The 17,704-nt window shown below is 47.9% G+C and overlaps 1 protein-coding gene across 3 annotated transcripts in view; it reads left to right on the top strand.

Annotated features, from left to right (window-relative positions):
• The window catches only part of RASSF2 (Ras association domain family member 2), a 41,270-nt gene extending 32,258 nt beyond the window's left edge, over positions 1-9,012 (top strand). For all 3 annotated transcript variants that reach the window (XM_066639598.1, XM_066639597.1, XM_066639599.1), the window contains 3 exons: positions 197-318; positions 3,756-3,853; positions 4,732-9,012. In XM_066639598.1, the coding sequence (XP_066495695.1) occupies positions 197-318; positions 3,756-3,853; positions 4,732-4,801 (290 nt within the window). In that variant the 3' untranslated portion in view covers positions 4,802-9,012. The remainder of the gene's footprint in view (positions 1-196; positions 319-3,755; positions 3,854-4,731) is intronic.
• The last annotated feature ends 8,692 nt before the right edge of the window (positions 9,013-17,704 follow it).

The following is a 17,704-nucleotide window of genomic DNA, read 5'->3' as shown; positions in this document are numbered from 1 at the left end:
GATAAATTTGCTTCCAATGTTTTTGTGAGGCTGCACTGCTGCCACTCCAAATGCAATCACCTTTCTTGGGGAGTGGGGCACTCTTCTCTGAGCAGTTGATGAATGTATAAATATGGCATTCAAACAGGGGGAGGTCAATGGGTGTTGTCCTCTGCAGATTCCCAGGGTCTTATTTTTGGCTGCTTGTTCTGTGCAGAAAAACAGAAGCTCAAGGTGACCGATTACCCGCTGATTGCTCGGATTCTGCAGGGGCCATGTGAACAGGTGTGCAAGGTGTTCCTGATGGAGAAGGACCAGGTGGAAGAAGTGACCTATGATGTGAGTCGCTTGGTGGTGCTTTGTCATTTGAGCTTCCAACGTACACTTCAGCTGTAGAATGCACAACATACAGTTCCCTGTGGAACTTAAATTAACATAGGGAAGGCATTCTTAATGCTCTCAGAAGTCTTGCTGAGTACAGTGGGGCTTACTGCTCCCCCCATTCTGACTCTATAGAAAACAGCTTCATTTGTTCACTCCGAGCTTAATGTACTTACCTGGGAGTAAGTCCTTTCGTACTTGGTCTGTCTTCTGAAATGTTCGGAATCTTTCCCTGCCTTAACCTAAGCTTTGGGTATGGTCTGTGCATACTGAGTTTTGTGCTTTTGTCAACAAGTGGACTGTTCTAACTTGCATCACAGTTTGGCTGTTGGCTCAGATGGATAATAGGAGGAAGAAGGCTTTGGGTCTCTCAGTGAGCACCTCCAAGGCTGCAGCAATCTCTTGCCCCATATTTGTGCTTAAAAGGTATTTTTGCCCTTTTTGGTCCAGGTCTGTCCAGCTCCTGCAAAACCAAATTTTACATGTGCCTGTGTGGCATCTCGCTCACTGGGCGCTTTCTGCTGTGGCAACCCTACTACAGTGGACCCTCCTTATCTGCGGATATCTGTATCCGCAGGTGCTGAGCCCAAAGCTCAGTGTTATTCAAACTGTGCAGCGCAGCTCTTTAGGGAGGAACTGAAAGGGGAGGTGTGGGATGTCCTCTCACAGCGATACAGTCACAGCCCTGGGTAGAATATGAGCCCATCTTCTGCCTGTCGTCTGCGTTGTTTTTTTTAAAACAGAAGAAACGGGAGTTGCTCAGCTGCGAGAGTGGCTGCTGCCGCCCCGCCCTCTTCTCCCTCCACTCCGAGGCTGCTGCCTTCTGTGTTAGCTGCATGTTGTTTCCAAAGCTCTTCAACTCCAACCCCCATCTGGGAGGTACCAAGCTTGCAGTCCTTAACCCTCCCTCATCCTTGTCTGATTGGTTCCCAGTTCCCAGCCTGGAATCGCTTCTCATCAAAGTGAAATCTCTCTTTTCAACCCCCTCCCTCTTCCACTCCCCCCTTTCGATCTCCAAACCTTCCCACTTTCCTCCCCCTCCCCAAATAAAACGCTTCCTATTTTACCAGTCATCAGGACTCTTAAAGTTGCTTCCTTGCAGTTGGTAAAGGGGGAGGGGAGAGACAAGCACACACTTTACTTGGCCAGGAGCAGAAAAAGGGTACTGTTTTTAAAGTGATTTATTAATCTTGTTGTTTGACTAAAGAGGAGAAGTTGTATTTTTAAAGTGATGAATCTTGCTATTTGAAAGGAATACTTATCAGCCATTGATGGTGAATGCCAGCCCAATCCTATCCACACTTTCCTGGGAATAAGCCACAAGACTCTAATGGGACTTCCTTCTGAGTAGACATGCATAGGCTTGAGCTGGGCATCTCCTAGTATAGGAGACAAATCGGCTTCCTAACCAAACCCTTATCAGCTTTGATATATTTTGATGGTCTGTTTTTGTTTTCCCCACCAGCTGCTGGAAAAATTTAATTTCATTAAATTAATAAAGGGTTCAATCCTATCCAAGGAGAATAGGAGAAATGACTAGTTGGATTGGGGTCCACAGGGGTGTGTGTGTGTGTAATGTTCATCAGACTGGTTGTTCACAAAGTTCTTTTTATAAAACAATTCTTTTGGTATGCTTACAAAGTTTAAAAAAATGAGTCCTCTTGAACTCATAGGACCACTGCCATAGCTGGAGGGACTTGCAGGACCTTCTGGACGTGATCAGAAGTGCCTTCTGGTTTGTGCTGGAGACTAGAAGGCGCTTCCAATCATATCCAGGTGGTCCTCTGAGGGCCTCTTGTGGATTTAATAATCCATGGAATTTGGTGTCCAAGGGGGGTCGTGGAATGCTCTCCCCATTGTATCACTGAGACAGGAGGGGAAAGCCAAGTGTCAGGGTAGGAAATGTCTCTCTGCTGCCACCCAGTGGCTGGATTGAAGCCACTGCAAGCAGCCAGCCATTCTTGGAAACACAATGCATTAAACTGGGCTTGTGGGGTTCAGAGGTATGTGGGTCAGGCCTTGAGTGTGGAGAAAAGGCAGGCAGAAAGACTTAAACCCAAATGTGAGGAATTGTGTGTGTCTCTTTCAGTTTGATTTCTGAAACGATGAATGCTCAAGACATGAGAAAATGTTGATGGCTGGCAGAGCCAGTCTAGGTCAGTGACCGGAGAACTGGACCAGTAATTTGGGAACACAAATGGATTTCCCAGGCTCTGCTCTTTGTGTTGCTAACAGGCCTTCACTGTCCTGAATCTGAGCTAGGGCTGAAATTGAGGCCAGCCCAGCTGGAGAGGGTGGTGATCTCTATGGTAAAGGTTCCCCCCTGCGTTAAGCCTAGTCATGTCCGACTCTAGGGACAGTGCTCTTTTCCATTTCTAAGCTGAAGAGCTGGCGTTTGTCCATAGACAGTTTTCCTGGTCATGTGGCTGGCATGACTAGACGCCTAATTGCACAGACCGCTGTTACCTTCCCACTGAGGTGGTACCTATTTATCTACTTGCATTTTTACATGCTTTCAAACTGCTCGGTTGGCAGGAGCTGGGACAAGCAACAGGAGCTCACCCTGTTGCGCAGATTCGAACTGCCAACCTTGCAATCAACAGGCTCGTTGGCTCAGCGGTTTAACCTGCTGTGCCCCACATCCCACAGGGGTGATCTCTACCACTCCTTAAATTGGGAGGATCGGGTTCTAAGGACGGGGTGGCAGGAACGGCAGTCAGCTCTCAGTCTCATCTTTGTTTGTTTGTTGGGGTTGTGCCATGAAAAGGGTTGAAGACCACTGGCTTAGAGGAATTGGCTTTTTTTAACCCTTGGTGTACGGCATCTATTTTCAGTGTTTTTCTTCTCTTGGCACACTGGCCTCTCTGCCTCTTGTGATGTCACTTCAGGCTTCTGGGAGACTCTTCCAGGTCCTGCTGCTGTGTTTCAAGGGCCACTGTCAGTTCCTCTGCCAGTGGAGTAGAAATAGAGCCACAGAACCCATAAGAGTTTTTCAGCCATTTTCAACTGCTGTGTCCCAAACCTGTGGACCTTTCACAGCACACCAATGTGCCATGGCACACCGGTTGAAAGTCACTGGCCTACGGTGTGTGACATGCACTTGGCCACTTGCTTGTGTTCCTTCTGCATATAATTGCACACACACTGAGGCCCATTTCTGATTTGAGGCCTTGGTAGGAATGAGGTGACTTTTGTTTTACCTCTGGTGTTTCCTTGTTTTTAGACATGTAATTCAAAGTGCAGGTACACTGCAGGGGCTTTGCCTCATAGAGCAGTACAGGGCATCTGGAGTGTTTGTTGAGCTCTTACACTCTCAGATGGAGAGCTGAGTTGCGCAATGTTTGAGGTAACACTCTGTTTGAGAATTCTCTGTTCCCCTCTCACTGTCCCTGCAGGTTGCTCAGTACATCAAGTTTGAAATGCCTGTCTTGAAAAGCTTCATCCAGAAGCTCAAAGAAGAAGAAGATCGGGAAGTGAAGAAACTGCGGCACAAGTAAGTTCTTCCTCATCAGGGAGGAAGGGAAAGTTTCTAGTCCTTAGGGCTAAGAGTTTTGCAAGCACTTCAAAGGATGCCGACAACTTTGAGTTCTATTTTTACAGACTGGTTCTTTGGGTGTTTCAGTGAATAATGTTAAAAGTCCCTGTTATGACACAGTGTTCCAAGAATTAAGCCCCACTCAGTTGAGCCTGTGTGACTCAGGCTTGCAGACTTGACCTCTCTTGAACTGTTTTCTCCCAGACAAAGAGGCAGCTTGCCACCAGTGTCCATGTACTGGTAACGCACAGACTTGTCTACTGCAATGCATTGCACGTGGGACTGCCCTTGAAGGCCTTTCAGAAACTACAGTTGGTTCTTTTCCTGGTACCAAGTTGTGCAAGGCATTATCTCTAGCACTTGCCTGTAGTTTGAGGCTATCTGGTGGGACTCTTCTTCAAGTTTCTGCACCCACTGAAGTCAGAAATGGGTTTTTTCCATAATGATACCCTTTTGCTTTGTGTGGTATGCGCTCGCCAGCCCTGTACACTTGGGGCCTACAGTTACGATCTTTTGGCACTCTGTAAAAATGTGTGTGTTCACCCTGGAATTTTAACTCAGTAGGTTGCTGCTAGTTTTAGATTTACAAAATAACAAAGTCTTGCGGCACCTTAAAGGCTCACACATTTGCTCTTGCATAAGTTTCTGTGGAGTTTGAGCTGGGGCAGTGATTTTCAACTGGTGTGACACAGCACACTGATGACGAAAGGTATGCCATGGGAGTTTGGAGCACAGTGGTTGAAAATGGCTGAAACTGCTTTTGCGAGTGCTGCCGTGTGACTTTAGTTTTAGTTGCGGCAGACTGACCTGGCTGCTTCTGTGAAATTATTTTTCAGGTATTCAGTGCTGCGTGTAATGATCGAGCGACGATTAGAAGAGATTGTTGATGGCCCCGCAACCATGTGAAGTATTTTAAGGGCTCTCCTGCCACCCAGCCTCCGGAAGAGAAGTTTCTGGGAGAGGACTTGTTTACATGGAGAATGTGCTATCAGGAGCAAAGGTGGCACTTCCTTCTCAAACTTGAACACAAGACCTGCTCTGGCCACTATCTCTTCTTCATCCCCAGTTATTGAAGATGAACTCAGCGGTTTCAACCAAGTCAACAGAGCTTCTGCCTGCAGAGGCTGTCTACCTCCAAGGACAATGTGTTGGGGCCAGCCCCAGGGGAGGGTGTTTGCCTTCATGTCCTTCTTGTGATGCAGTGTCTGGTTGCCCTCTATGGGAATTGAAATGCTGGACTATGTAGATCCAGCATTTTGGGGGGTGGGGATATTTTGGTTTTGCTCACAAGAAGATCTTGTTCTGTCTTTGAAACTTCCTGGCTTAGCAGTGACCTTTAAGGACTGAACAACATCTGTCATTTTGGTGCTTGGGGAAAATATTTCACATGCTGTTCTAGCTCATTTGGGATCACCAAGTCTTAGCAGGGCGTCTCCCCATCACCCAACCCACTTGTGGTCTCTTTCCCCTCCAGTTCCAACAGCTGCTTTTCGCCATGTGTTTTAGGACCTCAGTGGGCTTGTGCCTGGACTCAGGCCTGATTGCAAATGTTAGAAGCTCCTCCTCCAGTGGTGGCGCTAGAGAGGGTGCAAAGCGCTAAGTTTCACAGGTGCCTGAACGCACTGTGCAAGCGGACCCTCCCCTTCCCCCTTGCATCTGTTCTGGGCAGTGGAAGCAAAACGTTTTGTTCCCACTGCCTGGATGGCTCAAAAGGGGAGGTGGAGAGTCCGCTTGCATGGCGCATTCAGATGCCTGTCAAACTTAGTGTTTTGCACCCCTTCTAGCTACATCACTGTCCTCTTCCTGCTGCATGGGGGCTTCAACCCTCCGTCTCCTGTTCTTCTGAAAGCAAGGCTACACTGGGAAAGGAAAGCAAATCCTTTCTGTGTGCGGCAGCAGCAGAACTACACCCCCCAGGCAAAGCATGACATGCTTGGCCTGACCACATTGTCAGTCCCTGCCTCTCCTGTCCATTTTAGAGTTTTCATTAGGGTCTTGGATGTCCCTCCTTTCTCTTCATGGTACTTTGGGAAGGACAGAGGGCTGCAGTGCCCCTGGGGAGGGTATGACAATTCCATCTTGGGCAAGTCTGGAGGTTCCCAGAACTGACCTCAACAGGTTCAGGTTGCAGCACCTGCCCTGACCTCTCTTGCTCTGCAGTGCCACCCACAGCATGGCCCAAGTGTGGTACTGCAGCTCCACAACCTAGCAGGAGTCAGGTGATTGAAGTTGCCAATCATCACCCTCCTGCTCTTGAATAATTGCTCACTCTGGCTTACCTCCTCAGTCTGAGTGACTCGCTGCTCAGTGCAGGTTGTTCCACTGCAGACTGGCCATGTCCTCATGTGTAAAATGGACAGGATTAGGCAAGGCCTACAAGAGGATGAGAGGAGAAATCCCATTAGCACCAATGATTTGTGCCACTCTTCCCTGGAGCATCTGAATTTCTGGCTAACTTGCTAGTTGTACACAGCACACGATGATTGTTAGAAGCAATGAAATGGGACTGTGGCCTAGATAGGCATGCCAAAAGCACAAATCTCTGTCCCCCCTTTTTAAAAAAATGATGTCATTGAATCTTCCTTGGTAACTTAACTATAGTTTAGAAGTATAAAACCTTTACAACCAACGCTGTAAAACTGCACTGCTCTCTATGCGGTTCACAAGAGCAGAACCTTGCTTTTGATCCTCATCAACCCCTTCATTGAAATGTGTCTCCACCACCCTACCCCTTGATCCTTGAAGGGCTTGGATGAGTAAAACCATGTTGACCAGTGAAGTGCTTCCAGAACTAACCCCATTCTCCAGATATGGAGTTGGCATCCAGGTATATTGCATGCTTCCATGGGAGTCATGCAAACACAGAGAGGAGTTCTTGGCTGAAGTGGCATCACTACAGTTGGTGTCACCCTGGGTGGTCATGGTCCTCATGGACCTCTGGCAATGTGGGGAGGGGTTGCAAGTGATGCAGAGTGACATGGAGGTGACAGAGTGACGTGGAGGTGACATGCCAAAGCGGCGGTGGCTGCAAGAGTTACCTGGCAAAGCTATGGGGAAAATACAAAGATAGAAGGCCTGGTCAAAAGACATGGCTGCCCCCAAATGCCAGCTCTAAGTGAGTGCAGTACCACAGTGTGCCAGCCGCAAATACGAGAACTGAATGATTGTCCTGAGCTGGCAAAGATACAAAGGAGGCTGAAAGTCATTTTGATGTCACCCCCCTAGTGTCACCTTGTGTGGTCCTCACCCCCTAATGATGCACCCTCCACACCACCAGTGATGGAAATGTTTGTCAGGGTTTTCTCCTTGTCTTTGCATCCAGTCCTCTCCGTTGTGGTCTCTGCAGAACATTTATAGCAAAAGGAATAATGACGCAGGTGGTTCTGTGCTCAAAGAGGACTTCCTGCTGTAGATGGGGGTTGGACTAGATGACCTTGAGGGTACCTTCCAACTCTGTAATTGGACTAATTCTGGCAGGGTCCTTTTTCTAATTTGTTTCCTAGAACTGCAGTCCTAAGCATGGTTACTGGGGAGTGAGTTCTGCTATAAACCCCCCTTCTTGCTAACCCCATAACATCCTTTCACTTCTAAATTGCACTAGCTTGATCGTGGATTTTTTTTTTAAATGTTCCAACCTTTTCTCTTCTTGTTGGTAATTACTGATGCCAAATATCACCTGCACAGAAAGTGACAGCAATAATTTGTACAAATAACATTATTTTTGAAATGATTTGAACATAAAACCAGCCAGCTTCTTCCCAGTGGTGCGTTTTGGAGGCTGCTCCAAAGTTCATTTCCTGGGGTCCAATTGCACGAGCCAGTTTTCAACTGTGATTGTTATCCTGATGCATTTTTTTTTTTTTTGGTCCAAGTGTACATTTTTTAGTCCACAAATGGTCTTGGTTCCAGTTTTTGATTGGGTTGTGAATATGTCCGGTGGGAGAGAGGGCACTTTTTAAAAAAGCACATGTCTGATGTGTATGTTGGAGGAAACTGCGTTTCAAGAATATCTTAACTGAAGCACAACAGTGATATTGCTAGGGCTGGCCCATCACTGAGGTCAACTGGGGCCGTTACCAGGGAACAGACTGGTGAGGGGTGCCCACTTTCATTCACTTACAGCTTCTTCCTCCTCTTCCCACTCCCTTGATTGGAAAAGGTAGTGGAACAGAAGGTGAATTAGGGAGGAGAAGGGTGGGCTAGGAGCATTTAGGGAGGAGCAGAGGCTGGGGCATCACCAGGTAAGGGGTGCGTTGTTTGGCATGGAGCCTTGCGTACCAGAAGGTCTTTGGCTGCTCTCGAATATTGCGAAACTGACTTGCAGTGCTCTTCTCAAGAAAAAAACAGCACATCAGGGAAATGGTTTGGAAGAACTCGTGACATGCTAGTTTTGCACATAGGGCAAACTTGTTCCATGAAAGACTGTAAATGCTCAAGCCTTTTACCTTGACTGGTTCTGTCTAGGAAAATCTTTCCTGCTTGGTCCTGCTGTGAATGTATAAGCTGGCACTTGGATGTAGCATTAGATCAAGCAAACCGCTCTGCTCCTTCATACCAGGCAGAATCGGTGCCCGTCTGTTACCTCAGTGCTTGGAAATGGCTCATTTGCCGTTTCCAAGATTTACAGTAGGAAAGGTGTGATCCAGTTCTGGAGCCCTCTTTTCTGGTTTAAGGATTCTGCAATTTACAAAGTCAAGTGAGGACTTCACCCCGCAGAAAAGAGGCTTGGTCCAGAGAGGCCTGGAGCTCCCACATGAGGTGCAAATACATCAGTATAGTTCCCTGCTCACCCTGTAATAATAATGTAACTCATTTGTTAGTGATATCCTGGTCTGGCCCACAAAATCTGGGCTGGTGTTCCCTCTTCAGCTCTGCTGTGTATCTTCAGAGTTCCTTTAGGCTTGTTTAATTTTTCAGGTTTTTGTTCATGAATCTGTCGAAGGCTGTGCTGTTACAGCAACAAAGCGGCACACCTATAACATGACACCAGTATTTGAACTGTGCGTTGGGCAAAATCTCACTGTTAATCCTGTTGTGTAACAGTTCAGCATAGTATAAAGCACAGGCCACTAGATTATTTTGTCTTAATTAAAGCACTTTGTGAATAGAAACAACAATGGGTTTTGGAGATTGTTTGTGGCTGGAAGGGAAATGGAAAGAGTGAAATGGGGGGTGAAGGACACAGACTGAATCTGGGCATGAAAGTATAACACATGGGGGGGTGATAGCAGGGGAGTACTTGGAGAATTGAGAGGCTGGGGACTCCAGCTGATTTTCAGGGACATTCTATAGTTTCTCAATAAGCTTTGTTTTGTTTTGCTCTGGGATTTTGTTTAGTCTTAGAACAGACAAAAGAAAATATTTCTTTAACCAGTGTGATTAATCTGTGGAACTCCTTGCCACATGATGTGTTGGTGGTATCTGGCCTAAATGCCTTTCAAAGTGCCCATGATGGCCGGCAACCATAAAAACATATAATAAACACACAAGTAGATGGCCAAAAAACAACAACCTAACTGTAAATTAAAAACAAAGAAATGGGAAAAAAATCAAAAGGGTGATGGGCCAGACAGCAAACTGAACACTAATGGGGGAGGGGACAAAGCTTGCTTATGTGAAACCATTTTTACCTGCTGGCCAAAAGAGAGAGGGGGAGAGAGAAGAATGAGAAAGCTGGACCATTGTCCCAGTTCAGGGAGTTCCGCAGGGTAGGCGAGAGCCCAACTTGGTAAAACCCCTGCCCTGCAGAAGATTTCAGGCACGTAGGACTGGGAAAGATGGTCTGAAACTTGCAGAGCCACTGGCAGTTGGGGGAAGACCAGACTCAGCTTAATAGGCCAAGAGTCTGACAGGTTCATATTGTGGCTTTCTGCATTCAGAGGTGCCATGACCAGGAAGGTCCTTATCCTCATTCTTGCCAACTGATAGTTATGGGCCTGGCCGCTGTAGCATATGGGGCCAGGCCCACAACATGCCACACCCCCAACATACTTTCCTGGTCACACTGAGCCTCACACGTGCTTCTGGAGCACAGTTAAATGTACAACCCCTGCCCCACCTCAGGCCTGGCACTGCCAACTGTACTTCAGAAAATGATGGGATACACAACAGGACCTCATCAGATAACCTCAGCAGCTGGGGAGACAGTGTAAGGAAGGTGGTCCATGGTGGCTTCTGCATTCTTGTGGCCAATTGGATGTCTTTCCTACCTGGATCTAAATATGCAATGGATGGCAACCTGGCCTCTGAGCGGCCTGCTTGGAGGCAGGTTGTGCAGCACGGCCTTTCCCAGTTTGAAGAGACACTTGGCCAACAGACTGAGGCAAAGAGGCAAGAAAGGAAGGCCCACAGCCAGGGAGACAGACCAGGGACACACTACACTTGCTCCCAGTGTGGAAGGGATTGTCACTCCCGAATCGGCCTTTTCAGCCACACTAGATGCTGTTCCAGAACCACCTTTCAGAGCGCGATACCAGAGTCTTTTGAGACTGAAGGTTGCCAACATAAGGCAACAACCACCTTGAAGAGTGTTCCCCATGTAAAAGTCAGACCTGGAAAGCTGGTTCCTGATTCAGATTAAGTCCTGGAGCACCAGTCACTCAATTACCTTTTTAAAAAAACCATTTTTCCCCACCTAACAATGTTCACTGGATAGAAACAGGCCCAGGCTACCTTTCTCCCATCATGCTAGCTCTGCAAAAATGGCACAGGGGGGGGGTGTCCAACCCCAGCAGGCCCCCCAATGCATCTCCTGGTGGATCACAAGTTTCGCAGGCCTACTCTGTAAAACAAAAGCAGCCTGGCTTACTGCGGTTGTTGGTCAGGTGATGGTGGGACTCCAGGCTTTTGTTCCCCACCGATCAACTGAAATGTGCTTGGACAATTGCACTGACAGTTCATGTGGGCTGCAACATTTCAACAGCCTTCCGTAGGCAAAGAGCCTTTCCACCGAGGAGCCCCGTCGGTTGGTGGCCACTACTGGGAGGAAGTAAGTGGAGCGGTTTTTCTGGCTTTCTTTGGAGGGGAAGGGAATGATTGCACAGGCCTGCAAAACCGAAGGTCAGAAAAACAGTTGTCAAAATTTATGGTGGTTTTACATAAGAAAGCCCATGCCAGGGCTTCCTCATGTGGAAGCAACTTGAACCATTCACTAACAAGGCTATGTGGTGTCTCTGAAACTAAATAGGGCAAAACGGTTGCCATCTTTTGGATTAACATCCCAAATATACCCAGGAATAGGTCTAACTTTTAAGACAGCAAAATGTGAGTTATTGATACTGCAGTGACTGTCGGCTTTTTCAGCAAGCACTTGCACCCCTGTCTCACTTCTTGGGTGCTAAAATTAGACCCTCTTCTCACTGCTTCTCTTTACTATTCCCCAGTCACACTTTCATCCCCTTTCTTGGCATGTAAGAAATGTGCCCTCACCATTAAAAATATTCCTTCATTTGGGTTTTTTAAAATGTATTTTCAAATTTAAGGCACTGTAAAAACGCTCCTTATAAAGAGAAGCTTCCTCCATATTGTTGGGAAAAAGTTTTCTCATAAAAATTTAATCCCAGAGAACAGCAATAAACCTGGAACAAACTGATCACAAATTAAGTAACTTTTGAAAGGCAAAGCCTACAATCCTGCATACTTACTTGGAAGTAAGTCTCCCTGAAATCAATGGGATTTTTGTTTATACAGAGCAGTTGTCGTTTACCTCTTGTCATTCCAGCCTTGCTGGGTAGGATGATTTCCTTTAGAACATAAAAATTGATGTGTTTCTGTCTGAATGAGGGGAGGGGAAGAGGATTTGCGTGGGGGAATGCCAGATGCCATGGAAGTTTAGGACTGTGTCTCACATGAGTCCTTGTGAGAGGTACAAGGCAGTGATTTTCAACCTTTGTGGTCATCGCCTCTTGTGATATCACTTCCAGCTTCTGAGGTTCTGGGTTCTGTATCTCTGTTTCTAGGGCAATTGTCTGTAGCAATGAAATGTTGGTCTCTCTTCCTCCAGTTGCTGGAGAGGGTCACCTCTGTCAACCCACTCGCATCCATTAATCTTCTTGCTGCTCCCTGGAAAAGGAAAAGGCCAGAGAGAAGAGGAAGTGTGAAGGAGTGTAGAGTAGTGGGATAGAGCATCTTATTCTCTAGCCCACTACTCTACTCTCTTCCACGCTTCAACTCAATTCCTTTCTAGGGAGTGGGAAAAGGAAGAGCACCAATGGATGAGTGGCAGAATGAAGGGGGCATCCTCCGCCGACGCAGTTCCCTCAGTCAGCCCTGTTGGTAGCAATTTGAATGTTGGTTTTGAACTTGCATATGCAGGTCATGGCAGGAGGCAACAGGGTCCACCCCTGCACCATTTTCCAGAAGTGTCAGCCCCACTGAACCACTTTTGTACACCTGGCTCCAGCTGGTGGACTGTGGAAGAAGCACAGTCATCACATCTGTGCTCCTTGACTCTGTTTCCCAAGTCACTCTTGAAGAGGCCTGGCTGTGTGTGACAGTTGGTGGTCTACTCGGAGCTGCAAGCCCTCATGATTTGCGAAGGGTGGGGTGCTGCTTGAATGGTCAGCATGCCTGGTGCCCGAAATTGCTGGGTGAGGCTGATTTCCCCCCTCCCACTCTGCTTATACAAACCAGTCCCATCCCTTTAGACTTCCGCAAAAGGCTGGCTGTGCAACCGTCAAGTGTGTCGGTCGGGTGCAGCACACAACACATAACAGAGAACATCACACTGCTCTTGACAGCATCTGCTGTAAAAGTGTGTGTCTGTGTGAGTTTGTTTTACTCTCCTGCGGTTTGGGCTTTTGTTAAGACTGATCATGTGTGAGAGGGGTGTGTGCCAGAGGGGCAGCTGTTCAGCGCTTTTGTTCTTGTTCCCAGAAGGTTCTGCCATGTCATGAGACCTGGAGTGTGATCAGCAGAGCCCCCTGGGGGGAGGGCAGGGAGCAACTTTGCCATTTAGCAAAACTGCATTCCTGAAAAAAATTGGCTGTGTTCATCTTTGGGTTGGAAACCCATTCGGTTCCTGCCAGGGCTCCATCTGTGATATCCCACAATCAGTGTTGGAAAAGTAGGAACAATGTCATTTGTAGGACACGGGGGGGGGCACCATATTGTCAGGGCTACCTGCCTCAGACCTTGGCCCTTGTCCTCTTTGACCCACAGAAGTGTGTTCCTGCCTGGCTTCCTTCCTCCTTCTCCCTTCCGCCCTGATCTCCCAGCATGCAAGACCTCTCTCCAGGAGTCCTGCCCAGCCACATGGAGTCTGCCATGCCGTGAGTCTCACACCCATGCAAAGGGAAGAGAACTAGGTGGATTCCCTGTTTCAAACCTGTACAGCTAACAGAGACACATACGCATGCAACCGATTGAAGCCCTTTTTCTGCCTGTGCTTCTGTTTCAGGTGTGGCACCATGAGAAAGTTCTGGGCCTCCTGGTGTTGGGCAGCTTTCCTGCTACTCGCTTTCTTCAGCAATGAAGCCTTTTGCCGCAGGGGTAGTGGAGGAAGAGCTGGTGGCGCTGGCGGCAAAGGTGGAGGAGGCTCATCACGCGGAGGCTTCCGTACACTGCCCAAAAGCAGCAGCAGCAGCAGCGGGCAGAGCCGAGCGGGCAGCTCCAGTCGCGGGATGAAGATGGCGGGGGCGGCTGCAGCCGGGGCAGCTGTGGGCTATGGCCTGAGTTCCCTGGGGAGGTCTCGCTTCTCCCGAGGAGGACACGGCACGAGCGGAAAGCAAATGTCCCAGCCAGGCTTCCAGAACCCCAATTGGTCAGATCCGATGGCTGAAGGCAAGCTCTACAGCAAAGCCTCCAAGGAGGATGTGTGTGCGGTGAAACTCCTGACGTTCTCCCCAGTGATGTTTGGAGTTGCTTTCATGCTGATCCAGGGTTGAAGGCCAAGTCAGGCCAGAAGAAGAGGAGAGAGCCTGGACAGCGGATTTTGCTTTGGTTTGCTGTGAGAGGCGAACTCAGCAATGTTTCGACAGGTGTGCTGTGGAATGTCCTCAGGTGTGCTGCAGGGGTTTGGGGCACGGCTGCTGAAAACTGCTGAAAAATTCTTCTGCAGCTCTGTTTCTAGGGCAACTGTCTGTAGTAACAAATTGTCTGTCCCTCTTCCTCCGCCAGCTCTGCAGAGGGACAGACAATTTGTCACTACAGACAGCTGCCCTACAAACAGAGCCGCAGAACCCGGAAGAGTCTCCTGGAGGCTTCTAGTGTAACATTGAGAATTGCTGGGTTAACTCATAGTTAGATGTAGGAGCCACCCATCTACGAGGCCAATGCATACCTACAGGGGGCAATGGGGGAGTGTTTGCACCACTCCTCCTCCCCTCACTTCCTGGATTCCTCTCCAGTGCTCACTCCCCTCTCCAGTTGCCAGCTCTCGCTCTCCTCAGAATTCCTCTTCAGCCCTGTATCCCTCTTTTCCAATCCAGGGAGCAGGAGGCTGGGTGGGGGCCAGTGTACTGTTGGCTAAGGGGGGAGATGCCTCACCCCCAAATGCCAGGAGGCTTTGGACTGGCCCTGCTTAGCTGTTCACCAAGGGTGAGAAAAAGCCACTACAATCGGGTTAGGAGTACCGGCATAAGACTGCTTGGTGACATGAGAGTGTCACTGTGCACTTTGAAAATTATGCACCAATAATTCTGTATATGCTCAGTGGCACTATGGTTTCATATCCCATCCAAAGGATATGCCCAAAAGGGGGGTGAGTGGTAATGATTGTGGTTTGATGAGGAGGGGTTGAACTACAGATCCAAGAGTCCTTGGTAGAGATCTTCTTCTTCTTGCAGCACTAAGGGGTACACATTCCAGAATGTAGAAAGCTAGCACCACCTAAGAGACTGAGCTATGTCTCAGGATATGCAGTTCAAATCTTGACCCAGCCAGACAAATTACCTTGTCCTCCACCCTGGTCCCTCTAGCTATCAAATGAGCCAGGGAAGAGAATTTTGATCTCTCTTACAGGCCTGTTGTAAGGAAGGCTGAAATAATGTATGTGAAGGCAGTGAACCTGATTGGCAGGTGGATTCCCTCCCCCCCCAACATACTACTATACACAATGCATGACTGATCTATGGAACTGGCTGCCAGGCAATGTGGATTGAAGGCCAGTGGCTTAGATGGAACTTGTGGAAGAGGATGCCATGGCTAGGGCATGACGTTCAGGAGCACTCTGAATTGCACGGGCAACAGTTTATTCTCAAAATGTCTCAAAATGTAATACAAAATGTATTACAGCAGGAAAGCAGATATTTGCTAAGCTGAAAAGCTTAGCAAATATCTGCTTTCCTGCTGTAATACATTTTGTTTGGCTGTTTTTAAGGAAGTAAATGCTTTGGTTATGAAGGCATCATGAACATAAATAAGAACAGCCCCACTGGATCAGGCAACAGGCCCATCTAGTCCAGCTTCCTGTATCTCACAGCAGCCCACCAAATGCCCCAGGGAGCACACCAGATAACAAGAGACCTGCAAGGCTTCCTGGGAATTGTAGTTAAGAACATAAGAACAGCCCCACTGGATCAGGCCATAGGCCCATCTAGTCCAGCTTCCTGTATCTCACAGCGGCCCACCAAATGCCCCAGGGAGCACACCAGATAACAAGAGACCTGCAAGGCTTCCTGGGAATTGTAGTTAAGAACATAAGAACAGCCCCACTGGATCAGGCCATAGGCCCATCTAGTCCAGCTTCCTGTATCTCACAGCAGCCACCAAATGCCCCAGGGAGCACTCCAGATAACAAAAGACCTGCATCCTGGTGCCCTCCCTTGCATCTGACAGCCCATTTCTAAAATCAGGAGGTTGCAAATACCCATCCTGGCTTATAACCCATAATGGATTTTTCTGCCAGAAACTTGTCCAATCCCCTTTTAAAGGCATCCAGGCCAGATGCCGTCACTTCCTGTGGTGAAGGGCTCCTCCTGCTCAGAGATCTGCAAAAAAACATGTAAGCAGGTCCGTCTGCCTCTTGTTCTGTTGCTTTGCCTATCTCAAACAGTACTAGATAGTGTAACGAAAGCCAAGTTCTCATCTGCAGCTACAGATGCTACAATCTGCTAGTGTCCCTCGCACTGTAATAAAGCAACTTTGTTCAGGCCAATTGTTTATTTAAAGAACAGTAAATCTCAACAGGCTAGAAAATTCACAAATTGCAGCAAATGGCTTGCAGGGGGAAAAAGATGGTCATAAAAGCAAGATTTTTGCATGGGAATTATAGGTCCAAGATTGCCCTCTGCAGGCAATGAGCCTTTCCACTAATAAGCAAAAAGACAGCTCTGGCCCTCGGGCAGGCATTAATGATATCCAATCAGTGAGGCAGGCAAGTGAAGTTTGTAGACCTTAGTTTGCACATTTTGAAGCAGAGCTTTTCAAAAGATATTCAGTGTTCCTGGAAAGGTTGACAGGGATCTGAGAAGAGCACTAAAGGTAGCCAAGCTGCTCTCAACATCCAAACTTCTTCACCTCACTTCCAAATGTCCCCTGCTCCATACAACTGTAGGAGAATCAACAGTTTAACATACTCTCCTGAAGCCTGCATACATTTGTAGCCTGAAGCTGTTTTTGTGGTTATATTCTGGGGCACCTTATTAGTTCAAGGGCAAAACAGCCAGGTCTTGTCAGTGTCCCATGTAGACGGAGGGCCCGATCCTATCCCACTTTCCAGTGCCAGTGCAGCTGTGCCAATGGAGCGTGCACTGCATCCAGTGATGGTGGTGGCGGAGAGCAGTCACAGAGACCTCCTCAAGGAATGCACCAGTGCTGGAAAGTTGGATAGGATTGGGCCCTGTCTGCAATCCTATGCATTCTTGCATTGGGAGTAGGGTCAGTTGGCTCAATGAGACTTATTTTCAAGTAAGCCTGCATAGGATTGTATTGCACATGTGCTGTCAAAAATGTATCCTGGAAAGCACTGAAGAGCTTTGGCAGATTCATCAGCACAGAAGTGTCAAGCAAGGAAGTGTGTCAGTTTTGGAGACTCAGCCCTTCACTTGTGGTCCACCACCATTTCCTACACTCCCTATTTTCCAATTCTTGGCCCTAGAAAAATAAAAATGTCTCTTTGAGGGGGAGGCTTTTAAAAAAATCTTGTGATTGTGAGTTGCTAATATTATTAGTGTTTGGGATTCAACATTCTCCTCAGTGGCTCTGGGGTTCAAATCTGAATGTGTGCACATGCATGCATTTTGGCTCTAGCACACATGCTTGTTAATGCATGCACATGGACAATGGTCACACGCAGCACACTGCCTGCCATTCACATATTGCAGTTTCAAGGGTGTATTTTGAACTGTTGATAATGGACAATTTTCCGCCTAATGTACCTTTAACCCAAATCAGAGCAGGACAGGCCACTGCAGAGCATTCATACAAGGAGGTGTATCCCCTGTAGGGTGTATACCCCTGTAGGGAGTATGGAGGTGCATTCCATTGTATGACACCCCCCCCCAGCCCTGAAGCAATGGGTGGACCATCACTGCATGGTTCTTGCTTCCAAGCTGCTGTTGCTCCTGCCTATTTCTCCTGAATCTGCTGCCTGGCAGAGGCCTGAACCTTTCGCAAAGGATTCCAGCCCTCAATCTATTATTTACCAGCCCTGGGACTGCTTTGCTGCCACTTCAAGTTAGTGCAAGGCGCCTATCATTTATTTAAGTGCTTCCATATCTTGCTGCAGTCCAATCGGTCATGAAAAGAAGCTGGAAAAATAAGATGGGTAAGAATCTCCTTTGTCTTTCTGAGCTAGGAGTCTCCAAGATTTTTTTATTGGATGCAGGAAGCGCAACTTGCTAGCACAGCCTTTACTGGACATGAGCAAAA

Source organism: Tiliqua scincoides, chromosome 11 (assembly GCF_035046505.1).
Source record: "Tiliqua scincoides isolate rTilSci1 chromosome 11, rTilSci1.hap2, whole genome shotgun sequence".
Taxonomy (NCBI): Eukaryota; Metazoa; Chordata; class Lepidosauria; order Squamata; family Scincidae; genus Tiliqua; species Tiliqua scincoides.
Note: the sequence above shows the minus strand (reverse complement) of the source record. Positions and strands in the feature narration are given on the sequence as shown.